At 45.1% G+C, this 27,019-nt stretch overlaps 1 protein-coding gene and 1 long non-coding RNA gene across 2 annotated transcripts; both read left to right on the top strand.

The window, feature by feature from the left end:
* Nucleotides 1–1,695: 1,695 nt before the first annotated feature.
* Nucleotides 1,696–23,899, top strand: LOC122458331 (maestro heat-like repeat-containing protein family member 2A). Its single transcript, XM_043506397.1, has 12 exons — nucleotides 1,696–1,801; nucleotides 5,878–6,000; nucleotides 7,044–7,195; nucleotides 7,669–7,767; nucleotides 8,743–8,894; nucleotides 9,436–9,579; nucleotides 12,121–12,213; nucleotides 12,689–12,758; nucleotides 12,876–12,989; nucleotides 17,556–17,596; nucleotides 17,912–18,053; nucleotides 23,838–23,899. Exons 4-12 carry the CDS (start codon nucleotides 7,695–7,697, stop codon nucleotides 23,897–23,899), a joined length of 891 nt encoding a protein of 296 aa, XP_043362332.1. The 5' UTR covers nucleotides 1,696–1,801; nucleotides 5,878–6,000; nucleotides 7,044–7,195; nucleotides 7,669–7,694.
* A 389-nt stretch (nucleotides 23,900–24,288) lies between these two features.
* LOC122458367 lies at nucleotides 24,289–26,837 on the top strand. The gene is made up of 3 exons (XR_006278386.1): nucleotides 24,289–24,412; nucleotides 24,665–24,787; nucleotides 26,782–26,837. It is a non-coding gene; the product is annotated as an uncharacterized LOC122458367 (long non-coding RNA).
* Nucleotides 26,838–27,019: the final 182 nt, after the last annotated feature.

Below are 27,019 nucleotides of genomic sequence, written 5' to 3' on the forward strand. Positions count from 1 at the left end.
TTCTCCTCTAGCTGTCTAAATGAAGCTCTGCTAATATCTTAAATGCAGGAGAACAAAGCATGGGATCACATTTCTTAGCAACACTAGTGCTCCTCATGCCACACTATCACTACTGCAGCTAGATGGGCAGTGTAGGTTACAGTTATGATTCCGTTTGTATCTGGGTGTTAGAACTGAAGCATGCAATTTGCATAAGGGATGGGCAATCACCTAACCTCAAGCAGTCTTTCCTGGGAAGGGGAAATCTTGTTAGTTCCTCCTTCATGCTTGGAATGCTGTTACAATGGAGACAGATAAATATGGCATTTCAGATTTCTTGTGAAATATTAAGTCTCCTGGAGAATTTCTGCCCGTAGCTAAAAGATACATGGGAGATCAAATCCTGCTTTTTTTAATACACCAGCTATTTCATTGTTTCATAGAGTTTAAGGCCAGAAGGAACCATTAGATCATCTAGTCTGACTTCCTGTATTTCACAGGTCACTAAATTTCACCTAGCAACCCTACACTGAACCCCAAAACTTGTCTTGGACGAAAACTTTTCAGTCTTTAGGAGACGAAACTGTTGTGTGCCATTGGCAGAGGACAGGGGAGACTGAGGTTCCACCAATGCCTGAGGCCCTTGCAGTGGTCGAGAATTGATTAGGTCAGAAGATCCTAGCAGGTGATCAGTGCCCCACCCTCTCGCCCAAAGGTCCCTGCCAATCTGACCAGGAGGAAATTCCTTCCCATCCACAACTCTGGACATCAGTTGGACCCTGAGCATGTGAGCAGGACAGCTAAGGAAACAGGTTCTCTGAACCATCTTAGAGCACTGGTCCACCCTACCAGGTTTCACATCTCCTGCTATGGTCAATCCCTGATGCTTTAGAAGAAGATTGGAGGGACCCACCCCACCCCACTCACAGCATACACCACACCAATTGTGCATGGGGGTGGGGGGGAAAATTCCTTTATGACCTCTACAGGCAACTGGATGAACTCCATTCCATGTGTCTTCTCTGCAAGTATTTAAAATACCATAAAATAAGATTAAAGGCTTTCTTCAAAACAGGGGGCCTAAAGTTAGGCTTCTAAGTTCATCCTGAGGTCTACAACAGTGGCCTGATTTTCAAGAGATACCGAGCCCCAAAAGTTCCCAACAAAGCCAATAGGTAGATCTGGGTGCTCAGGATTTTTGAAAATGAGGCCCTGGCTAAGCAAAACTCTTAAGCATGCGCTTAACTTTAGCTCTATTTCTTGTCTTAGAGTTAAGCATGTGATTAGGATGCTGAATCAGGGTGTAGGTGCCTTCATATAGATTTAGGAGCTTAAGTTTTTAGGCACCCAGTTTTGAAAATGTTGGCCATAAATTATTATTCTGTACGCTATCAAAACTGATCAATTGAATAGTAAAGAGGGAAAGGAAGATTATTTTACATGGGGATCTACTTGAAAGAAGCAAATTTTCTTCATTATGATTTCACCCCAAGCACATTGGGTAGTTCAGCAAACAAACCTGGTCATCAGGAGGGAGGAAGAGGATTTCCATGATTCTCAGGTCTACTTCTCACAGTGTTTGGGCTCCTGCAGAATCTTTACTGGATAGTGAATTAAAGAGGCCAGCACCAATTTCTACTACCAGTAGTAACCAGCCGAATCCTTTTATTTAATTTCAGGTGTTTACAATGAGGTTGTTTCTCTCCTGGCACATATGGATGACCAAGATAAGGGCAAAATTGCCCTCAGGATTGCCTTTATAGCTGAGACCAAGCTGGCTAGCATTGTGACAGCTCTGCTAGAGAAACTGCAAAAGGATGAGGTAGGGCAGTTTCATGAAATTATATCCACTTTACATGTGTCCACACCAAAGTCTGCCTGACTTCATGGAGGTATCAGGGAATGCATGGGGGTAATTCAGTATAGAACTTGGCCTGGTGCACCATCAGTAGAATCAGTATTCACCCTTCTGTCCTCAGGCATAAACTCATCATGCAAAATGCTGTTATTACAAATCAGGATGATATAATGCTCTATAAAGAGAGCATTGTCCTTTTACACACAGTGGAGTACATGGGCTGTAGATAGTAAAAGTACATGATAGGACTAGCAGTAATCTCTTCTAATAATACTTTGCCCTTCTTTAGCATCTTCATCCACAAGTCTCAAAACACTTCCCTAATACTAATGAATTAAGACTCACAGCACCCTTGTGAGAATGGTAAGCATTATCCACATTTATGGATGATTTGTGTCACAGGGAATTAAGTAACTTGCTCAACACCACTTAGCAAGTTAGTAAAAGAATGTGAATAAAACCCAAGTGAACTGATTCCCTGCTCTAAATCCTAGCCAACACTCCTTTATTATGATGACATATTATTGAGATTATAGCATTGAAGGGACTTTATCTATATATTTTCTACTGGGGGAATTATGCAACAAAAAAATAAAAATGATGCACACAATATTTAAAAAGTTCTGCAAAATTCTGCATATTTTATTTGTCAAAATAATACAATATAATTACACCCATTCAAATTATTTTGGTTATTTACTTCAAAATACCTGTCAGCAAGTATGTCTGTATCAATACAGACAACAAAAAGGATTCAGGAAATGTTTTTTGACAAATAGATTCCTTACTAATCATATTAATACAGAACTCTGAGTAATAATTCATTTAAACTGAATACAGAACTGTATTTTTTGCATCCCTTAGCTGCAGTGCAAAGGCTTGGTAGAGTCAGGGGTAATGGAGGAGCTGAGGGAGAGGGAAGTAAATTGCTGGGAAGGAACCTGGGTGTGAACTTGGAGGGTTGCTGGGTAAGGGTGGGAAAAGTATGGAACAGTTTTTTTGGGAGGGGCGGGGAGGAATTTTTAGGCCGCTCCCCCCATGCAGACCCTGTCTGATCCCTAACCTCTCCTATTCAGTAAGGCACATCTGCCCCTGTCTCCATGTGTTCCTGCACCCCCATGGGTCCTTGCACCCCCTGTCCACGTGTCCCTCCATCCCCACTCAGATACCCACTCCCCCCATCCCCATGTGTCCCTGTACCCTCTCCCCCCATCCCCATGTGTCTCTGTGCCCCCACCCAACCACCCCCTGTACTTATGTAGCTCTGTACTTCCTCCCTCATCACTATGTGGCCCTGAACCTCCCTCCCCCTCTAACCCTGTGCCTCCACTCCCATTCAACCCCTGCCCCAGTCTGTGCTCCCCCACTAGCCCTTATGAGCCCCTGACTGACCCCACCCCAGCATCCCACACTGTCTGTCTCCCCATAGCCCCTGTTTCCTGACCTGGCCCGCTGGGAAGAAGACAGGCTCTCTCTCTTCCTTTGCTGATTGGGAGTTGCTGCTTTGTTCTATTGCCACAGCACCCTTTGGTGGGCAAAAGGTGGAATGGCAGCAGCATTTCAGCAGAAGCTTTTTACTGTGCAAAAAAATAAAAATATGTAGGGATCATTAATTATGCACGTGCACAGTAGTGCAGAATTCCCCCACGAGGAATATTCAGACCCCTTTTTTCCATTGATTAATACTTGCCTCCAACAAAGTCCATTTCTCTATTAAGGGCCAACACAAAAGGCATTTTAGTTTCCATTAAAGTACTACGAGGCCAAGACATGCAGTTCAGTTCAGAACTGAATTGCTTGTCTTGGCCTTCTACTCCTTTAATTATTTGAATTACTCGATTAATTATGTTAATTCATTTGATTAATTACTTGAATTACGTAGTGCTTATGTACTGATAAATTATCAGTTACAATTTTCAATTAAAAAAATCCTCCTTACATTTAAAAATTAATGGAAGGAGCTTCTCCCCAGTGGAGCTGTCTGTTATGATTGCAGTTTGCAGAAGCAGGCCTTTAAAAGCAGAACTACTGGAATGTTTAGCCAGTCAAGAGATCAGATTGGCTTTGACCATTCCAAAGTGGTTTATGACCTTGGCATGCAGGTCACATAGATGTATAGACTCACAGGAGACAGAGATGGAAAAAACCTATTGGATCATCCAGTCCATTTCCCTGCTAATGCAGGAGCATTCCCAGCAGCCATTTTCCACTGTTTTGGCCAAACTAATTTGAAAAGCCCCTAAGGACTGAACTTCTGCCACTTTCCTAGGAAGACTGTGACATAACCTAACAGCCCCGTCTCACAGATGGGGCATTTTTCCTGTTATCAAAGTCTAAATTGTATGTCCTTTTTTAGCTTAATCCTATTACTTCTACTTTTACCAAAATATATTATCCTAAAAAATTCCTCTCCCTCCTTGGTGTTCACACCCTCCAGGTAGTTGTATGGTATTATCCTCTCTCCCTCAGAGTCATCCCCTGGCCGCATCTGACACAGACAGCTCTTTCCGTCTGTCTTCAGAAGTAGGGGTCTGCTCGGGCCCAATTTTTAAGCCCAACCTGAACTGGCCCCAGCTCCACTCACCTCACCCTGAGAGGATTGAATCATTTTCCATCCTGGTCCCAACCCTTCCCCCCAAACCGGATACTGCCGCGGCATCCTGCTCATGGGGCTGGTGCAGCGGCCACTATGGGCAGCAATGGCTCCATCCTCTGACACTGCCCCTGCTGCGCTGGGTCTGTGCTGCAGAGAGAGAGAGATGCTATGACTCCTCGGCATCCTCGCTCCACAGTGCGTGCAGTGCAGGAAGGAGGTGGTGGCTGGCAGGAACACGCAGTCACGCTTGTGCCGATCCCAGGGCGAAAGGAGGAGAGCCGACCTGAGCCGAGCCCAAGAGGGTCCAGTTGTTTTCTCATCCAACCTGACCCTGAGGCCTGTGGTCAGGTCCCCTAGGATTTGGATCAGGTTGCAGGGCTCTATCCAGAAGTCACTTCTGCCAGCCCCCTGCATTCTTTCTTGCTCTCGCAGGAATGACTTCCCATTTGTTGATCTCTCTGGGAATGTGGTGCTAGAAAATGCACTAATCCAGATGCAGTCACAACTCAGCTGAACAGAGAGGAACTGTTGTCTTCCTGCTTTGTGCCATGATCCCTGTGTGTAAAAGACCCAACCCACATGGCTCTTTGTGGTAGCCATCACACCTTGCATATACCTGTTGATTTTGTTTTTCACTGTCACCCCCAGGGCACTTGTTGCTTCCCACTTTTCTCCCTCCCATTATGTCATTTACTTCTACCTCCTTTCCAGATGTGCTAGTTTGCAGTTTTCTGAAATGAATCTTGTTCTCTGCTCAGGTTTTTAATTTCTCTGTGTCCCTCTTTATTTTTTCTCTGTCCCAACTGATCCTACAACTCCTCCATAGTTAGTATCATCTGTGAATTTCTACACTGATGGGCCTCATAAAAGACACCTTCGAATGTGCTATGGTCAGTGTAGATCTAACTGCTGAGCTAATTGCCTCTAGGAGCTGTTGAGGACTTACTGCAGGAGTTGGGTATTTTATAATTCCATATTTACAAATTCTGTCTGGAGTGAATAGAGCAAGGGCAAGGTGCTCATTTTTATTGTTTTTTTTTAAATAAATGAAACTAGGTAAGGGGGCAGTGAAGGATGCTTATTCTGGCTCTTTTCTCTCCAGGAAGATTAAACTATGTCAATTGCTCAGCTTCTTCTGAAGTGCTGCTAAATGCGGTGCTTGTGGAGGGCACGGCATGTTTTACACCAATTAAGCCAATGGATTACTTGTGTGAGCATGCAGGCTGAGGAGTCAGTGTGGCCTAGGGGATAGGACTCTGGCTAATGACTCAGGAGACATGGATTCTCTTCCTGGCCACGGACCTGCTCTGTTATGATAAGACTTGGGCTAGTCATTTCATGTTTGGATTGTAAACTCTTTAGGGCAGGGGCTTATTAGCCAAATTACTGTATGGTCATCAAGAAAAACTTTTCCCAATTCTTCTCTTTTATGTTTTGTCCCCAGCAAAACAGAGTAGACATTTACTGTGTCCTGGAGAAAGTCTTACAGCAGGACACCCAGGGCCTAGAGAGAAGGCTACTGAAGAAAATAATGACACTAGCCTCAAACCACATGAGAGAGACTCAGGTAAGTTAAAAGAAAAGGAGTACTTGTGACACCTTAGAGACTAACAAATTTATTAGAGCATAAGCTTTCGTGAGCTGCAGCTCACTTCATCCAGCTTATGCTCTAATAAATTTGTTAGTCTCTAAGGTGCCACAAGTACTCCTTTTCTTTTTGCGAATACAGACTAACACGGTTGCTACTCTGAAACCTGTCAGGTAAGTTAGTTCTCCCGAGATACTAATCAAAGGATCCAAAGCTTTAACTAATTAAAACTCTCTTTTTTGGGGGTAAACTATATACTGAAACAAAAATGTATTCTTCTGTTAGAGGCCCACACGTTCCTCCAGACCAAAGCCCAGGTCCTAGACTGCACTTGTGTACATGCATAAGGTGGAACAACTCACATGCTGAAAGTTACACATGTGCTTAAGTGCTTTGCAGGATCAGGACCTGAGACACATGATCGCAGACACAGAGACAGGCCTATGGTGTCTTAACGAGCAAGTCTTTTCCGAAGTCTACTAGGGATTTTATGTGGAAGGCGCTCTGATACTATAGCGATAAGTGGCACTATAAAGCCCTAAGACAGACAGAATCTGAGCTATCTCCAAAAGCAGCAGCATTGGATTTAGAATATAGTTTGCCAGCAGGAAAACCCATGGAAAAATTCCTCTCTTGTTCCAAAGGAAGTCAGCCTCCTTTTTGGGGACAGTTTATTTTAGGAAAGCTCTCTGAATATCTTGAAGCTGTCCAGTCTGTGTCTCACTTACCGCCTCAGGGAAGGGCAGGGAAAAATATCGTGTGACTACGGTGACCAGTCATCCACCACAAGTAGCTAATAGTGAATAGTCTAACTAAGCAGCTTGCAAGCAACTCAAAGGCTGAAAACTGTTTAGCCAAATGACTCAATGAATATTTATGACTAATGACTCTATCCACAGAAAGTTGGGTTGGTTCATTCACAACTTGTGCACAGAAATAAGGACTTGACTCATGTAAACAACTTTGGCTAGTGCAACCGGCTTCAGTCACCTCAGTCTCTCTCTTTTTCTTTTTGTTTTTAGGAAGCAACAAATGAACTAAAAGTGGCAGCTAGCAACACCTTAGTGACTGGCAGGCTGCTATTTCAATGATGTCATGTACGAGCTGGTGTATCATCTGGAGCTGCTTGAAGAGTTTATTTTCATTACGTTGGGCAACCTGTCATCAGCCTATGGTATGGTAACTTCCCTCTTTTCTTTCAAAGTTATTGTTTTTCATTTAAGGACAGGGGATTACTCTCTCTACCTAAAAATGTTACCGCTAAACAGAGCTCTGTTTGAGTGTGTGTGTGTGTGAGTGCATGTGTGTGTGGAGAGACACAAGATTAACTGCTGTTGCTAGTTTTGGCTTCCAGATCATGAGCCATCTAGCCGGAGGTGCAAGCTCTAATTTATGCCCCTGAGTGAAGTTCCTTAAGGATGGGAATGAGTGGAAGATCAGGTCTAGTGGAGTTCTTCTCCACCCCACTTCCCATCCCACCCCAATGCTCTCTCTCCTTACTCTGGGAGTGAGTTGGGCATTGGGCACAGCTGTACACTGGTGGAGGAGTCCCATAGCGTCCTGCCCCACAGTGTTTCTAAGTGTGTTGTAAGAAGGCGGAGAACAGCTGATTGTCTGTCTTCCTTCTCTTCTGGCCTTTCTCTGCAGCACTTAAGTGTATCCCTTTTGTGTGAATGATCCTGAACGTCATGATCTCCATGTTGGAGTTAGTCAAGGACAGCAGGATGAGACAAGCATTTTGTGGTGGTAAGTGCCAGCACTTCCTGTAGGTGCCCCAAATGGATATTTAGAGGGTCTTGGTACAGATTTAAGTGACTGACCAAGTTTGCAAACAGGCCCTGAACTGTGCTCCCTTCCCTGGATTGCCCCAGGTGCTGCGTTCCTTGGCTCCGTGGCACTCAATGAAGTTGAGAGTGCTCCTTACTTTGCAGGAGGTGCTGAGCATTTGTAAGTTCAGGCCCTTTATGACTCACGCATATCATTTAAAATAAACAGACACAAAGGCTGAAGCTGCCCATCTGCCAGGAGGCTCTTGGGAGAGGAGGTGAAGGGAGCAGTTTTCATTACTGTACATTTTAAAATCCCGTTTCCCACTCCTCCACCCATTCTCTCTCCTTAGTTTCTTGATCATCATCTCCTTTCACCCTCTTTCTCTGTCTTCTCTTCCTTTCCACTTCTCTCTTCCTTTGCTTTTCTGGTGATGCTCAGTCAGGGGTTAATCCTGTGCCATTGAGGGAAATGGGAATTTTGCCATCCACTTCATAGAGAACAGGATTGGGCCCTAATCCTTCTTAGCAAGGACACTAGATACACCTACTTTTAGGGCAAAGTGCTCCCCACTACCTTCAAATCCCAGTAAAGCCGATGGCAGTTAGGGCCACTGAACATCTTTCAGACAAACTGTAACTCAAGATGAAATCATACAGTGTTCGAGTTAAATAAACAATAACTGCAGAGGACGCAAGTCTTCAGATGATGGTAATTGAAAAAAGATGGAGAGATGTACAAAGAAAAAAGCCTTTTAAGAAACTAGAAATGGAATGGGGGAAAGAGAAATAGCTCCAAATTGATATGGGATTTCAGCATCTAGTCCTGAACTGAGCAGTAGCTGCCATGGAATTGGAGGAAATGATAGGCCTGGGTGTCTTCTCTGATAAAGCAACTTCTCCTCATTACTAATATATCCTTTTCACATTGCCTGTCTTCTGTCCTTCCATGTAGTTCTGGAAAAATGCTCAAGGGCAGTAAATGTATATTTTACGAACTGGGAAAAGTGCCCATTCCCCAGAATGAGTGAATCACAATTCTGCGATAAAATTCTTCCCTTATATTGTCATGTGACCAGCAACTGGCTGACCTGTGAGGAGCTGGAGGTGAGAATTGCTGGCTTTCTAAACCTTTAGCAGAAATTGTGATGTTACATTCTGTGTGTCTGGCACTCTTTGTGATGATGGCATTTAATGGTAGGTCCTTTTGGATGCAACAGATTATCATATAGAACATCTAAAACCCATACGTTTATAATGTCACCACATCATGGAAATTCTGTCTGTACCCAGTGTACATGGATTCTAGTTTTATGCACCTGTGCAGATGAACACGGGATAGTGGGCTAAATTAATTCCTGGTCCATTCAGTCCATTCAGCCCCAGTGGAGTTACAGCAGGGATGAGTTGGCCTAGAATGCATACTAATCTGGGGAAATATTTTATCTGGTTTAGTTGTGAGGTGCATTAGAATATAATCCTGAAATCAACCCTACGAGTCCTGGTTCTTTACCAGGAAATATTGAGATAGGACCGTTCCTATAGTGGAACAAGGGAAGTTGCACTCATTAGAAGTAGAAAAGGTGTGCCCACTGGAAGATATTGAATGAATTCGTAGGAACATAAATTCTGTGTCTCATCTATGGAGCTCAAGCGGGCCATCATCAAAGCTCTTGGTCCCATGATGAGCATCCTGCTACACAAAAAGGAGCAGCAAAATCAGATATTTAAAGAGATCTCATGGCTCCTTGAGCAATATAAGGAGGAAATTGATGTTTTTCACGTCACCCAGGTGAGGTACCACTCATTAAGGTAACTGTCTGTGTGTGTGCATGTATGAACTGCAGGAGGAATTTGCTGCCAGTGGGGTTTCCTGGTCTAGATAGTGACTTGTTAGATAATATACACACAAGTTCTGGATTTATACACATGGTGACCCAGGCAAGAAGATTTGTAGGTAAATGCCTCTTATGAAAAGCATCCTCTGTTTCCTGGGGAGGAGAAGGAGGAGATAAAAAACAAAATACCTACACCCCCTCCCCAACAAGATACTCCCTCCTTGTGATTTGCCAGTACATCCTGTCAACTCTGTGTCTCTCTTTTAGATCATAAGCTCTTCAGAGCAGGGTCTGCCATATGTTGTCGCTGGTCGGTACCAAGCCAACTGTCAATGGTTGAAATTTAATAATAAGGAGGCTTGAGGGTCATTGCTTTGGATTATAGAACTAGATTGATATAAAATCATTGCCTGTCTATTTCATCTACCGTTCTATGCAGTGCTGTTGTAGCCATGTTGGTCCCAAGATACTAGAGCGACAAGGTGGGTGAAATAATCTAATTGAAGATATTGTCTCACTCACCTTGTCTCTCTATTTCATCTATCCCCAGTAATACCTGAGCAAGAAGTAAGGGGCCATATTCTGTCTTCAGTGGGGCTACACAGTTGTAAATGAAGTCACGAGAGAGCTATAACTTCTTGGGTAGTTGAAAGCTATCTTGACTGAAGCTTTCTAGTACAGAGTATGTGGTCACTTTGGGGGTTGAAATACCCATGATTTGGAGGGAACCAATGCATCATGGACTTGTTTGATAGCATCAGGGCACTACACAACTGCATAAACATAGTAAAATATGTAAATGACATCAGAGACATTCTGCAAGCTTCAAGCAGCAAAGGAGAAAAGTGTTTAGATGCAGGAAGGAATTAGATTTTCACCTTTTTTTTTTATCAATAACCTGGCAGAGGACATAAGATCATCACTGATAAAGTTGGCAGATGAGATAAAAATGGGGGAGTGGTAAATAATGGAGAGGACAGCTCACTGTTTCAGAGTGATCTAGATCACTTAGCAAACTGGGCACAAACAAACAATACGCCTTTAAATACAGCTGAATGTAAATGGATGCATCTAGGCACAAAGTATTTAGGCCACACATACATGTCCAGTTCTAGTGCCCACAATTCAAAAAGGGTGTTGATAAATTGTAGAGGATATTGACAGAAGAGCCACAGTGATGAAAGGATTCGAAAACATGCCTTACCGTGGTAGAATCAAGGAACTAAATCTATTTAGTTTAAGAAACAGAAAGTAAACAGGTGTGTGATGGGGTTTAGCTACCCCACATTGGTTCAGCAGGGGTTAATCATACTTTGTGGGCCAAGGAGGCCATGCCCCCTCATCTCTATTGGGCATGCTTCAGCTGGACCCAGGGTATAAAAGAGAGCCGCTCAGCTCAGGCTGGGATGGCTGCCGAAAGGAGCAGAGGCGCATGCAGGCTCCTGCAGAGAGACTCCCAGTGCTCCAGGATTCAGAGGCCAGCCGGACTGTGGCTGCAACTGACCCCCAGCCACCCAATGCCAGAGATGGAGGAGAGACCCCAGAATCCCTGAGACTCCCAGCTGCGGAAAAATGGGTGGGAAGTAGCCTAGCTGGAGTAAGCATTGATCCAGTTGATGTAGCGGGCTTTGACTCAGCATGCTTTGGAAGGATCCCCACTGAGTTGGTGGCAGATACCCCTGGGGCAAGACAGGGCCCTGGGCTGGGACCCTGTGGAATAGGTAGGACCCAGTGGAGAAGGGCTGGCCACTAGGCAACACTTCCCTGCCGCAAAAGGTGGTTCTATTGACTCTGGCCACTAGGCCACATTGCCCTACTGCCAAGAGTGGATCTATTGACTTTGGCCATTAGGCCACACTGCCATCCCTAGAAGGGCAGCCAAGTGACTCAGGCTGTTGGGCCGCGGACCCTCACCCAAGGGCTGCTGCACTGATCCCGACCATTAGGCGATCCTGCCCTAGAAGCCAGGACTGCTGTGGTGACTAGGGAGACTAGGCCAGTTGGGCCGCTCCAGATCTACTTCAATTCCTCCACAACCTGATACCACCCTGACGGGGCGGACCTATCCTGTGACAGGGTGACTTAATTACAGTCTATAATATCTTACATGAGGGACTCCTATTATATAATGAGCTCTTCAGACTAGCAGAGAAAGGTGTCACTTGATCCAATGTCTAGAAACTGAAGCTAGACACATTCAGACTGGAAACACGGCATACATTTTTAATTGTGAGATAATTAACCATTAGAGCCATTTACCAAGGGCCGAGGCGGAATCTGACCATTTTAAAATCAGAATTGGTATGTTTTTCTAAAAGCTCTGCTCTGGGAGTTATTCTGGGCAAGGTCTATGGCCTGTGTTATACCGGAGGTCAGACTAGATGATGGCAAGAATCCGGTCCAGCCTTGGAATCTAGGAATCCCCTGAATCTGCTTCAGTCACTACATATGGCTTCTTTGTGTGCCCACCATCTGACTTTCGCCCTCTGTTGCAGAGTCTGAGCCAGGTCTTGGAGGTCTCTGGTGAATATAAGATCCCTCTACCTAAAGGGAAGTTTCAAGCCATCTGCAGTGCTCTGCACAACCAGGTGAGGGGTGGTTTTGCTTGGATCAGTTGAGCTTAGGCACAGCAGATCTGAAGCATATTAACAATAAAAAAATCGATGGAATAATAGTGCAGAGCCTGGGGACTTCCTCATGCCTTACTGATTTCTGCAGGCTCAAGAGTAAGCAGGGAGCGGTTTCATTTTCTTAGCTAATATCCAGCTCAGTTTGTAAAGCAATTTCACCATAAGCCGATTATCGGGGGGAGTCAGAGTTGTATAGTAAAAACTGTGGCTGTGTCTTGCTTAGGTCAGCTCTACTGCTCAAAACACTTTAGCTTCTCTTCTCTAATGTATTGGTCATTGTGTTTGATTTTTGCTGTGCATGCAGTACCATCTCCCTGGGGTTCAGACCTCTATTTGGACAAGTAGGAGGTGGAAGCTTAGAAATTAACTGAACATTTTTCTTTTCAATTGCTTTTGATTAGTTTTTCTTTGACCATTTCCCTTCTTCCCACAGATCTGTTCTCCAGCTAAGCAGCTCAGCATAGAAAACCACAAAGAGTTGTTCCATTGTGTACTTCTGCTAAGTAAGGGGAAGAGACTCTGAGTTACACAGTGGTTTCCTTGTAACTTCCTTACCTTTGTGAGGTATGGTAAGAATAAGAGTTCTGCAGACAGTGAGGATGTGATTTCTTCCCTTGCAGCCCGTTCTTCTCCGGATGAACTGCTAGCATTTCTACACGAGCAGCTGGAGATTAAGCATGAGGCTGTTCGTGTGGTGTCTTTAGATCTCCTGAGAGCTATTGTTGGTGCTGACTGTAAGTAACACAGGAACAACTGTGCCAGTGCCCTCTTGGCTGACATGCTGAGGGTTGAGTTGCAGACTTTCAGAGCTAAAAGCATGAGCTATTATAGATTGAACTAAAGAACCAAGGCTTTGTAGGCACGGCAGGGCTGTAACAGACTCATCACCTCTGCAACTGGGGCACAGAGGCTCTAGAACACACAGTCACCAGTGGTTTGGAGATCCACTAAGGGACCAAATGCTGCCCTAAGTTACCCCCATATGGCCACACAGAAATCAACAGGTTCAACTAAGTGCTGAATGTAGCCCAAGATATTTGTCAAGGTTTTTTTCAATTCAAATACAGAAGTTAACTTGGGGCTCATGCATGTTAACAATAATCAGATAAAAATAAAAATAGTACTCCTGACTCGAGAGTTGTAAGTATTATACACTATAGACTAGATTCTGAGTTCTGTTATACTGGTGTAAACACAGATTAACTTCAGTCACTTCAGTCTATCAAACCCTTTTATAATATTTCCATCATGGTAGTAGGATGGCACTATTTAGAGAAATGGAATTACTTTAGATTTACACTGGTGCAATTGAGACCAGAATCTGGTCCTATGTTTTCCCCACTGATTCCAAAGTTTAGTACTATTCTTAACTAGGGCCCTTTGAAATCCAGGATTAATTCCAATGTGGAAAGTGAGTGTGTGTGGGACAAAGAAGTACTGTACACCTTTCCTTATCTTTCAGTGCCTGAGACAAGAGTTAAAAAGCTTCTGATTGTGAAGGCAATGAAATCCACTCTCAGTGATCAGAATGCTATGGTAAGATTGTGTGTGGAACAGTGAAATATTTCAATTTTTTTCAGTGTTATGGGATGAATGGATATCTGGGTGGAGCTTTCATTCAGATCCAGATGAGAGACTGCAGAATGGAGAAGGCATGTCATTCTCCTGCCTGTGTTAAATATATCCATGTTTCTAATCCAAGGAGACAAAATCAAAAGCATAAGGACTCTCATAAGGACTCTCATATCCTATCTCCTATTTCAGGCAGAAGGGATAACAAGAACTCCTGTGTGTAATCTCTACCCTTGCAAGTGAGGAAGGCAGCTCTTCATTTCATCAGGACGCTACTCAGTTCAGGAAGTGTGGAGAATTGTGCAGCATGGGATATGGTAGCATATGTTTTCAGCGAGTTCAGTGTGTCCACCAGCAAACTGGTATGGAGAGTCCTTAACACTTAGGACTCTGTCCTACCATTCTTGGATGCTGATTGTTCCCCTTGACTTCAGTGGGAGTTTTGACTCCAGGACAGCTGGATTGAATGAATAGAGCCAGAATCTGATCCATTATATTGCTGTAAAGTCAAGAAGAAAAGGAGTACTTGTGGCACCTTAGAGACTAACAAATTTATTAGAGCATAAGCTTTCGTGAGCTACAGCTCACTTCATCGGATGCATTTGGTGGAAAATACAGTGGGGAGATTTATATACACACACACAGAGAACATGAAATGATGGGTTTTATCGTACACACTGTAAGGAGAGTGATCACTTAAGATGAGCCATCACCAGCAGCAGGGGGGGGAAAGGAGGAAAACCTTTCATGGTGACAAGCAAGGTAGGCTATTTGCAGCAGTTAACAAGAACATCTGAGGAACAGTGGGGGGTGGGGTGAGGGGGGAGAAATAACATGGGGAAATAGTTTTACTGTGTGTAATGACTCATCCATTCCCAGTCTCTATTCAAGCCTAAATTAATTGTATCCAGTTTGCAAATTAATTCCAATTCAGCAGTCTCTCGTTGGAGTCTGTTTTTGAAGTTTTTTTGTTGAAGGATAGCCACCCTCAGGTCTGTAATCAAGTGACTGGAGAGATTGAAGTGTTCTCCGACTGGTTTTTGAATGTTATAATTCTTGACGTCTGATTTGTGTCCCCACTGTATTTTCCACCAAATGCATCCGATGAAGTGAGCTGTAGCTCACGAAAGCTTATGCTCTAATAAATTTGTTAGTCTCTAAGGTGCCACAAGTACTCCTTTTCTTTTTGCGAATACAGACTAACACAGCTGCTACTCTGAAACCTGTAAAGTCAAGGTAACTCCACTGATTTTAGTGGTGTTACTCTGGATTTATACTAGTGTAACAGAGACCAGAATCTCACACTGGGTATTTCCATTTAACAGAGTTATCTATGCTGCTCAAACCTCTGATGAGTCATTGAAAATTCTGAAAACACCATTTTTCAGTGACATGTTCTTGTACAAGGAAGCACATCTTTTTGTTTTAAATAGACTCCCCAGAAAACAGAATGATGCCTTGTTCTGTGGCTGTCGAAGCATACCTAATCTATCAACAAAACACCGAGGTTATGCAGGCTGCATCACAGACTGTCAGGAGCCAGGAAAAGCTTGCTGCATATTTCATTCACTACATGCTCTACTCTACATGTACTAGTTTAAAAATATCTTCAATCCATATTTCTATCCAGGGACACAGCCACGGGCCCAGATACTTTGTGCCCCATGACTGAATCCATGATATGTATTAACATAAACAGTTCAACCTGACAGTAAGTTGTTGAAGATCTTAGCTCTGCCTGGTTCCTTTTCTACAAGGTTGGAGCTTGTGGCAATACTTCTTAAGGACCTTTTTTTCTGACACCCCCAAACACCCCCACCCACCCACACACCCCCATGTTAAAGAAGGCTGCTTTTTCTCATCAGGCCAGTTTTGGTCTCCTTTAAACTGAAATCAGTTAGAGAATTAGGCCCTTTGATAGAATCACACTCACTACACACAGAATGACCAAGCTGGTTGGGGCATCAGAACAAAGAGATTGGATCCCCCTGGTTCTGCATGTTTATTTCCCCTGGGCAGAGTCTGAATGGTTTTCCTCAGAGAGAAAAAGATGAAAGAGTTTTTCAAATGTTAAAAAATTTAACACTGTTGGGGGAACTCTTTTGTGTTCAGTGAATCATTCCCTTCACTTTAGGGTTTTCCTAAGCCTGGGATCTGACCCATCAGTTCGGTGTTTCTATTATTCTCTTCCTTTCAGACGTTTCTGCACTTCCAGTGCAGTACAAAAGCAGGCCTAGGTCAATGTTCAAGATGGCTTTGTAAGAGAAGGACACTGATTCTATTGCCAGTGTCTTACTACTAGCGAATAAGTTCTATATAACTATCTCACCACAGGGTACAACACTTCTCACCCAGGTTGTTCAGGAAGAAAGCATGATCCAAACCCTGTGCATTGACATCCTGCAATGTCTGGAAACCTCATTCCATGGAATGACCCAAGTAAGTGAACTGTTGCTACTGCTTCTTGAAATAGGGACATTCTTCCTTACGTTCCTTGTACCCCTCCACAGTCAGCATAATGGAGGATCAGCATGTCAAATTCATGTCAGGGATGATGTGACCCCTTCATCATGGAGTAAGCGGTTCACGTTAGAGAAAAGATATAAAGCAACTTAACTGGAAGGAATCATGTTGCAGAGATCGTCTCTTAATTCTGTCCACTGTCTGAGTGCAACTTCTCCTTAGATCCCCCATGAATACTTCTGAAATGTATAGTTGGTGATCCTGGATTTGAACAGATATTGGGGCTGCGACTGTGCCTTATATAGGTCTGTCAAGTTGTGGGTCCATGGGAAGGAACTAGGAAATGTGGATTCTGTTCCCAGCTTACTATATAAATATCTCCACAATGCTCTAATGCAGATAAAGAGGATTCATCACTGGGTGAGAGCCCAATTGCTCACCAAACAAGGTAGTGTCTTTAAAAGACAGAGTGAGGGGGCACCGGACAGGTAGAGTGAGATAATGGGGAGAGAGAGATGAGGTGATAGGTTAGGGAAGGGTCAGTGATGAATAAAAGGAGAAGCTACATGACGGAGGGATTCAGACAGCAGGATACTGGAGGTGGGAGTACGGAAATAGCTCTGTACTGAACAGTCTCGCTCTTCTCTGCAGGTGTTATGGCCAAGGCTTCTGGAGTATGTGGTGCCAGCTCGGTACACTGGTACTTTGAAGCCTTTCTGCAGATGCCTTAGGGAACTGGCTGAGAAAAAGCAGCAGGAAGGAGAAGCAGTTGCTTGCCTCGACTACAGTGGTCGAGGTTTATAACAAAAACTCTTTCATTTCTTCTCTCCAGGCACTATGAAACGAACAGGTTCAGTCTGCTCCAGTTCTCTCATCTGCAATCAGGAGGCTAAAATGAATGAGGGATGGTCTTGTGATTACAACACGGCCATGGGAGGGAACTAGGAAATGTGGATTCTGTTCCCAGATTGCCACCAAAATTCTGATGTGACCTTGGGGAAATCACTTGATCTTTCTCTCTCAGCTTCCCCATTTGTGAAATGAAGGAGTAATTAATGCCAACCTCACAGAGGTGCTGTGAGGCGGAATTCATTCATGTTTGTGAAGCATTTTGAGATGCTCAGACTGAAAGCACTATGGAAATGCAAATTATTATCAGCTGTATTCAACATTGGTGGGCATGTTGGAAATGGATAGGTGAAGAACATCAGCAGGACTCTCTGCAAAGCCTGGCATAATTAACACTATTCTGTTTCTTTCCCTAGTGCAACTCCCTATACCCCAGGGGCTGCTGGTGCGACTCCTGGTGAGTAGACCATGAGAATAGGTTTTCTGTGGAATGGGACAGTTAACTATACAAATTATCTATATAGCTAGATGCTTGACTTAGGCTTAGGAATGTGTATGATTGGGTCTGTCTCTCTCCGCCCTCTCCTGAGACACACTGTTCTGCATCCTCCTACTAGCTAGAATGCTTTCTTCTTCAGGAAGGCACTGCAGTAGAAGCAACAACTCTATTGGATGGTCTCCACAATGAGAGGCTCTGAACTATTCCCTCCTTCAGGAACAAACTGGTATTGTGCTGACAAAACTTAGCCTGTTCTTTCTCTCTCATTGACAGGTAGTAGCCTCATCCCCTTATGAAAGAGAAGGACATGGATGTGCTGCCTTGCAGTTACTAAAGGCTCTGCACCAAAATATCCATGCAGCAGTGGGTGAGATGTGGGTAGTAAAGATCCCATCCCTGCTGCAGTTCATTGAAGGTAAAGTGCTAGTTACGAGGAGTGTGGTCCATGGAGCCTAGAAGGGAAACCAGAAAATGCAGCTCTGTATTGAATCATAGAATCATAGAATCATAGAATATCAGGGTTGGAAGGGACCCCAGAAGGTCATCTAGTCCAACCCCCTGCTCAAAGCAGGACCAAGTCCCAGTTAAATCATCCTAGCCAGGGCTTTGTCAAGCCTGACCTTAAAAACCTCTAAGGAAGGAGATTCTACCACCTCCCTAGGTAACGCATTCCAGTGTTTCACCACCCTCTTAGTGAAAAAGTTTTTCCTAATATCCAATCTAAACCTCCCCCATTGCAACTTGAGACCATTACTCCTCGTTCTGTCATCTGCTACCATTGAGAACAGTCTAGAGCCATCCTCTTTGAAACCCCCTTTCAGGTAGTTGAAAGCAGCTATCAAATCCCCCCTCATTCTTCTCTTCTGCAGACTAAACAATCCCAGCTCCCTCAGCCTCTCCTCATAAGTCATGTGCTCTAGACCCCTAATCATTTTTGTTGCCCTTCGCTGTACTCTTTCCAATTTATCCACATCCTTCTTGTAGTGTGGGGCCCAAAACTGGACACAGTACTCCAGATGAGGCCTCACCAGTGTCGAATAGAGGGGAACGATCACGTCCCTCGATCTGCTCGCTATGCCCCTACTTATACATCCCAAAATGCCATTGGCCTTCTTGGCAACAAGGGCACACTGCTGACTCATATCCAGCTTCTCGTCCACTGTCACCCCTAGGTCCTTTTCCGCAGAACTGCTGCCGAGCCATTCGGTCCCTAGTCTGTAGCGGTGCATTGGATTCTTCCATCCTAAGTGCAGGACCCTGCACTTATCCTTATTGAACCTCATTAGATTTCTTTTGGCCCAATCTTCCAATTTGTCTAGGTCCTTCTGTATCCTATCCCTCCCCTCCAGCGTATCTACCACTCCTCCCAGTTTAGTATCATCCGCAAATTTGCTGAGAGTGCAATCCACACCATCCTCCAGATCATTTATGAAGATATTGAACAAAACGGGCCCCAGGACCGACCCCTGGGGCACTCCACTTGACACCGGCTGCCAACTAGACATGGAGCCATTGATCACTACCCGTTGAGCCCGACAATCTAGCCAGCTTTCTACCCACCTTATAGTGCATTATTATTTATTATTGATGTGTGTTGTGCCATTCCTGTTGCAGTACATGGGAACAGTGGGGAATTGAAATTGGGCTTCTAGGCCCACACTTTTCCTTCATCTGGATAACTGTGAACCACTGGGGTAAATCCAGAGTTGAACCACTGAGGCCAATTCAATCAGGGCAGAATCAGCCCAGGAAGGTTTCAGCTGAATGGAAATTTTACAACAGTTTCCCCCACACCTTTGCTAGGTTATTATTTGGGAAGGTCAATATGCATGAAGCTGGAGGTTAGTGAAAGATTCTGGGGTTACATATAGAGTCTGATTTTGCAAACTGACTTTTTCTGAAAATTAAACTCCATGTTTACTTTCAAGGGGGATTCAATTAAAAAAAACACAGAGTTTTTCTTTCTGTAAGGAAACCTGAGCCATAAAAGCTAGGTTGGCCAAGTGGGTGCCCTAGGGAGAATCTAGGTATTGTGGGCCTAATATTGTCTTTCACCAATTTTACAGTGGTATGACTCTATTGACCTCCATGGAAAAAACCCTTCAGTCAGTGTAGGCTGCATCTACACGATGGGGTTATGCCAGCAGAGCTCCAATGACGTAGCTGTGCCAGTCTAGTCTCTGTGGAGTAAGACAGACCCTAAGTGCAGCACAAACCCGATATGTTTCTCATGAACGTCAAACCCCACAATGTTCAAGTGGGTTTGATATTCAAAAAAAGATTTTAAAAAATGAGCTGTATCTTCCCTCCTTGCTGTGGTTGTACAGAGTCCCCAATACTACATTGTGCTGACATTAAAGAAGGCTAGCTTAGAGCTGGACACTCAGAAACAGGGCCAGATTCTCAGCTGATGTAAATCAGTATAATTCCATTGACTTCAATGAAGCTACACCGATTTACATCCAGTTTGGATCAAGTCCAGAATCTCTTATTCTGCAGGAAAGTTTGTATTCATATCAAACCCAGTCTTCTGATGTGCTGAACCGTTTTGTGAGGTGCTCAGCACCCTCAGCTCCCATTAAAGTCAAGAGGAATTGGGAGTGCTCAGCATCTCACTCCTGCTGGGTTGACTGACCCTGAATGAAAATGCTAGCAGGGTACGTAACATCTGATGAAGTGAGCTGCAGCTCACGAAAGTTTATGCTCAAATAAACTCATTAGTCTCTAAGGTGCCACAAGTCCTCCTTTTCTTTTTGCAGATACAGACTGACACGGCTGCTACTCTGAAACAGGATACTTTCTGTTGGTCCAACAAAGAACGTTGGCTTAGGTCCCTGTGACGGTGCAACGACTCACCCCTACAGCACCCCCTGCTGGCCATCTGAGAATTAGCTCTTCAGCACAGAGCACCCTCTGTAGGCCCGTGTCCCTCCCAGACCCCGCTGCCCTTTTTACCCAGGGTGCTGCCCCCTGGCAGTACTCAGTCTCTATGGGTCTCCCCTCTCTGGGGAACACCCAACCCTCTAATCCCCACCTTGCCTCAGTCTGGGCTACTGCCTGTCATCATCAAGCCCCTGCACCCTGGGGCAGACTGCAGTGTAAGAGCCAGTCATCACAGGTGAGGGGGTTTGGGTCTGCTGCCTTTCCCTGCAACCCAGTACCCTTATGGGCCTTGGACCAGGCCTGACAACCTGGGGAGTTGCCAGCCTAGGGCTTCCCTGCTCCTCTGGCCTTTTCCCAGCCCAGCCTCATTCCCAGTACCCTTTCTGCAGGCAATCAGGCCCTGCTCCCTTCAAGACTAGAGAGAAAGACCTTGTCCTACTGGCCCACTGCCCTCTTATAAGGGCCAGCTGGGCCCCTGATTACCCGGCTACAGCTGTGGCTGCTTTCCCCATCAGCCCAGCTGTTGTTAATCCCTTTCATAGATTCATAGATATCAAGGTCAGAAGGGACCATTATGCTCATCTAGTTTGACCTCCTGCACAACGTAGACTACAGAATCTCACCTACTCACTCCTGTGAAAAATCTCTCATCTCTTTTAGAAGGACTGATTGCAAAGGAGATACCTGGGATGACTTTTCTTGCTAATGTAGGTGATATTATTGTTTTGCCTCCTCATTTATAGGAAACAGAGAATTCCCTGGACCATGCATGGTGGGAGCATATGCTGCTTCAGGTACAGGATGGCTTTCAGATGTATTGTCAGTCCTCCCTCCCTTCTCCAAATGTATCAGCTGGGGAAAAATTAACAATAAATTATTCATTATAAGCAGAGCTGGTCAAACCATTTCATTTGCAACTTTTGTTCAATGAAAAATGGCCTTTTTATTTTCATGGGACATTTTAAAATTTTTCAGGGTTTGTTTTTTTTTTGTGTTAAAAAAAAAAACAACAACCCCCACCTGAATAGAAAATGTTTAGTTTTTTTTTTTTTAAACTGAAGTTGATTTTTTTTTCAGTTGCTTTGCTGTTTGTTTCCTCTTCCCCCCTCCCCCCCCCCCAACTTTTTCAGTCACAAAGTGGAAGAGGGGAAAAAAGCACAGGGATGAGGGATAAAGGGAAGGAAAGGGGGAAAACAAAGAATTGAATAATGGTCATTTTTGATTTTGAAAAGCAAAATATTTTTTGTTTTTTCACTTTTCATTTGTGTGTTGAAAAATCCCACTTGTTTTGTGAAATGGACTTACTATTGTTCAACCAGCTCTAGTTATAAATCCCTCTGTATTACCACTGGGAACAACACAAAACTTAACCAGAAAACCAGCATGCTAATGGTGCTAATGCATCACTGGGGGACATCTAAACGATTTTTTTTTCTATTTGCCTCTCAAAAGAAAATTTTGCCCTGAGAAACCCAAAAAGGAAAAGAGACAAGACAAGGTTTGGTGACTGTATCTCATGGAGAAGCCTTTCTGGTCAGAAAGAGCTCTTTACAGCCTCATGTAAATCCAGACAAGGAACATATTTATGGCGAGTGCTGAAAATGAAAGGAACGTACCTAGTGACAAAGAAGCCCCAGAAGGTTTGGAGTTCTATTTGGGGTTGGATTACACTCTAGAATTTCCCATCCAGATCCAGCCTCATTTGAAATTCTTTGGGCTAAAAAAATCATCTAAGATTAGGCTCTCTTGTGAGGTTTCTGATATTTCCTGGCTGCTGTTCAAAATCTGGTCCCTGAAACAGCAAAGTGCTGAGAGTTACTAACCTCTGGCTGACTGCATTGCGAGTTGAGGGTGTGACCCCGGGTCCTTTGGGTGCCCACTGGCAGAGGCCACAGGAGTGCATAAGGTTCCCAGGATTCCCTGGATCTGATCTCTATATCATCAAAGGGTGTCATGTAAAACCTTTACTGGATGCCTGTGCCACACTGCTCCTCATAATCATTGCGCAGGGACTGGATGGATAATGTAGAAGGCGTTATGGTTGTCTACTGAAATTGATGCTTTGAAGGTCTGTGAGTTGGGGCTGGTCACCAGAAGGTGGGGATGAAGTTTCTTTCAGGCAGGAGATGCTTAGCTGCCTGAATGCTGTATGTAGACTGAGTAATTATTCACAGTGGATGCTAATCAATAGAGCAAAATTCTAATCAAGTGATTGCAAAGTCTCCAGAGGAGATTTATACAAGAAAAACAAACAAACAATAGGGGGTACCCTGTTTACAAGTGGACAATGGATGCTTGGAACTATATCTGGAGGTCCAGAGGTATCCTGCACCAGGTATCCTTCACCTATTGGACGAATTGCCAGCTGGCTTGTCTTATGAATGGAGGATCACATTTGGTCTGGGTGTGTCATGCTGGGAGAGAGATTTGGGGGAGCTATCCCTTGTGAGACAGGGGACTGTTTGGTTATTTAAGTTGAAGCTCTAGAAGTCTGTTAGGATTTTATTTTTATGTAACCATTTGTTTACATTAATTTTTCTTGCTGCTTCTCAAGTCTCTGATCTTTGTGAATTAAACTCTACTTGTTTTCACTATCAACGTATCTAAGTGTGTGAAATGGAGTGGTGATGCTGAGGTGAAACTGGTAAGGTGGTGTGTAGCAAACCTCTGAATTCTGTGAGTGTCCAGTGGAACAGGGGCTGGACATTCTGGGGATGCACAGGGGTCTGGGCGGTTGGAGTGTACCGATTGCTTATCTGTAGAAGGACAGTGGAGCCTGGATGGAGTGAGAACGGCGTGCTTGCGTTTCCTGTGACTGGCAGAGTCAGGAGCTGACACTTGGCAGGCACAGAGAAGGCTTCCTCATGCTAAGGGCAGGTGGTGGTGAGGTCCCTCACAACCCTGGGTACCCTCGGGAGGTGTCATAAAGGGTCCATAGCACTACAGAGAAGGTGCCTGGTCCTTCGTAGTCCAGGGCCCTTTGGTCAAAGTTGACTAGACCCATCCACTGGCCAATCACTCCTCAATGGTCAGATGTCTTGGCTCCATCTCATTCTCCAATTCACTGTCCCTCTGGGTTTGGGGACCAAGAGGAATCCTCAGGCAAAGGTTCAAGAACAACCCAGACCTCCTCTGCCTGTTATCGATGTTTATAGTGCTCAAGAGGGAAATAATCTTCCCGTGACACCTTAATATTGGAAAGTTTACAACAGAACAAGGAAACAAAAACCAACCGAACAAACACAACCCCAAACCCTACAACAGCCCCCAAATTCTTGCAATTAACCGTCTGCTTTAACTCTTGTTTTATACTCAGTTCCTAAGAACATCTCTGGAGATGATAGACGACAGTGCCTGGAGCAGCCAGATGACCCTTGAGTTGAGCCGGCAGATGGCCGGCTATGCCAGACCCTCCAAAGAGAAGGTTTGTTCTCTGTTAAGGCTTAGTTCCTAGTTACTTTCCCCTGAAATTCTGATTGGAGGGCTGCATACGGCTTCTCTCAAGGCTTCTTTACTTGATATTCTGCCTATAAAATGTGTTTGTACTTGTTCCTTGCTCTCTTGCCCCCCAGCCCTTCCAATAGTTGCTTGGACAGGCTGCTTGTCTGTACTGCATTGTTGGTTCTCTGGCTGGGCTAGATGATGGGATGTTTCTGCAGCATGGGTGCTTGGACTTGGCTATCTTGTTCCTTCCTGAGTATTGCTGAGCTGGGTCTGTACTGACAGGCGCGCTGTGTTACTGATATCTCAGGGCTGGTCTCTTTCTTTCAGAGCTTCCTGTATAAGGCGCTAGGAATGTCCTTAGCAGTTTGTGAGGACCTGGTCCATGTGAAATCACAGATTCATACACTTCTGACAACAACAGATTATATGGAAGCCCCTGAGAGACAGGTGAGGACTCTGCCCCTCTCCCCATTTTACCAAGTAATCCCTGAATGCTCCCAGTGGGGCTCAGCTCTGAGTTGGCCTGGGACAGATGCCATTTTGCTTCCTATGCTCTTCATTGCTATTTCACTCAGCCCCCGCTCCCCATGTGTCTCAGGCCTGATTGGCACTTTACGCCACTTCAGGTGAAAGGAATGGACTTGTGAGATCTATCAGACACCTGGTTCGATCCTAACCCGTATTTTTCTTGCGTGACAGGGAGTCATTTCCATCCTCGCAGTCTGTGCTGACCGCCACTTGGACCTCACCTTGAACGCACTTCAGGAGTTTGGGGCTGCAATGAGCAAGGTTAAGATTTCTGGGTTCATCAGCCACCTGAAAGTAAAGGAGCCAGGGGGTTCTCTCAAACGTCCTCTCCCTCTAAAGCAGGAGCAGAAGCCCCGCTGAAGTATCTGCTCTGGTCAGCTAGCATTGTCCCCCAATGTATGCGTTCCTCGTGATGCCTGCAGTTAAGCAGAGAGGAGCACAATGTGGAGCTGGGGTTCTCTGAAATGATTTTTATCGTCTGATGTCTCATGGTTTGAGTGCCCCTCCCATGCACAATGTGTTGGATCTACATCAGTTGCTTGCATGGAAAAGCATTGAAGGTATTTTTAGCTGTTTTTTATTCCAGGTTAGTAGCTGGAAATAAGGAGGTGTTGCAAGCAACATGTGGCTAACCAACCCGCTATAGGTAAACCACCAGTGGTCTATGGATGACAATTAAGGAACCTCTGATTCAGAGCAGTGGTTCTCACACTTTCCAGATTAGTGTCCCTCTTTCAGCAATCTGATTTGTCCTGTGTACCCCAAATTTCACCTCCTTAAAAACTACTTGCTTACAAAATCACGCATAAAATTATAAGTGTCATAGCACATTATTCCTGAAAAAAGACTGCTTATTTTCTCATTTTTATCCTAGAATTAGAAAATCAACTGGAATATAAATATTGTTCTTGCATTTCAGTGTGCAGTATAGAGTAGTCTAAAGAAGCCATTGTATGAAATTTGAGTTAGTAACTTTGCAAGTGCTTTCTTTGTAGTCTGCTGTAAAAGTAGGCAAATATCTAGATGAGTTGATCTACCCCCTGGAAGACCTCTGCAGACCCTCAGGGGTATACAAGTACCCCTGGTTGAACACCACTGATCTAGAGGATAGAGCAGGAGACTAGGCCTCTGGGCTTCCATTGCTGGCTCTGCCATTCACTCACTGTGCAGCCTTAGGCAAAACATTTAGCATCTGATCTTGTACACACCAGTGTCAATGACTAAGCTCCTGTGTACTTCACTGCTGTCGGTTCAGCCTTTTCGGCTCTCTGTGTCAGAGTTACCCAGTGGGAACAATGAAGATGGGGCGGTGAGTTCTAGGGGCTCATGGTGCCCGGGCTCCAGCAATATTCAGGGCTCGGGGGCCCAGCTCCACCAATGTTTGGGGCTGGGTCTCTCCCCCGGCCCCACCTGCCTCCGCCATGCACCTCCCCCAGCCCCGCCTGCCTCGCCTGAGTGTCCCCCAGCCCCCACTTGCTGCCCCTGCTCACTGCCCAGATCCTGCAGTTCATACTGACTCTGCTCTGCCGGCTTCGGGTATCAACTGCTGCCGCAGGGTCCTAGTGCCACCCCAAGTCCCTCCACTGGCGCCAGGGCAGGCTGCCCCAGCCCTGAGCCCCTTCCACATCCCAAACCCCTCACCCCCAGCCCCAGCCCTCATCCTCCCGCACCCTAACCCTCTGCCCCAGCTCCACAGCCCTCACCCCTGCACCCCCTCCAATTCCCAAACCCTGTCCCAGAGCCTGCACCCTCACCTGCACACCCACCCCCTGCCACAGCCCAGAGCCTGTCCCCAAACTCCCTCCCACAGCCTGCATCCCAGCCCTCTGCCCTCCCTCCCAAAGCCTGCACCCAAACTCCCTCCTGTACCCCTGCCCCAGCCTGGAGCCTGCACCCCAGACCCCCTGCCCCACCCAAACTCCCTCCCAGAGCCTGCACCATGCATCCCTCCTGCACCCTAATCCGTAGTCCAGGGCCTGCATCCCAGACCTCCTCCCCACACCCAAACTCCCTTCCAGAGCCTTAGGCAGGTGGGGGATGGAGTTGGGGGGGGGGGGTTTCTGGGCACCACCAAAATTCCTACAAACTTGCCACCTCTGGCATGGAGATACTAATAGCTCCCTACCTCACACAGTTATTATATTGTTTTAATACTTTTTGCAAGTGGTTTGAGATCTTTGGCTGAAAAGAGCTTTGCAAGTGCAAGCTGCTCTTGCTGCTGTGAGCAATTCCTCGGTCAGCAGCAGATCAGAATTGCAAGGCCAAATGAATCGGAAGAACTTGTCTAGGACTACCACCATGGGACAAGAGGCAAGACTCGCAGCACCCTGATGCTGACATACAGTAACATGGCTGTCCACGCTCCAAAAGAGCAGCTTCTCTCCCGAATAGAGGCAGACATCACAGGAAACTACCTTCACCATTACAGAACCAGTTGTCAGGTAAGAGCTTTTGCTAAAACTCTCCTTAGAGCAATAATTTGTCACACAACTCAAATTTAAAACTATAATGGATGGAGCGTGAGCT

Source organism: Dermochelys coriacea, chromosome 20 (assembly GCF_009764565.3).
Source record: "Dermochelys coriacea isolate rDerCor1 chromosome 20, rDerCor1.pri.v4, whole genome shotgun sequence".
Classification (NCBI taxonomy): domain Eukaryota; kingdom Metazoa; phylum Chordata; order Testudines; family Dermochelyidae; genus Dermochelys; species Dermochelys coriacea.

What these genes read in the sequence shown, in the direction of transcription:
- LOC122458331 (XM_043506397.1), top strand. Translation starts at nt 7,695, where the DNA reads ATGATCCTGAACGTCATGATCTCCATGTTGGAGTTAGTCAAGGACAGC. An exon ending in GAGACAAGCATTTTGTGGTG is followed by an intron (nt 7,768 to 8,742) that starts GTAAGTGCCAGC and finishes CCTTCCATGTAG; the next exon opens with TTCTGGAAAAATGCTCAAGG. An exon ending in CCTGCTGCAGTTCATTGAAG is followed by an intron (nt 18,054 to 23,837) that starts GTAAAGTGCTAG and finishes TTTTATACTCAG; the next exon opens with TTCCTAAGAACATCTCTGGA.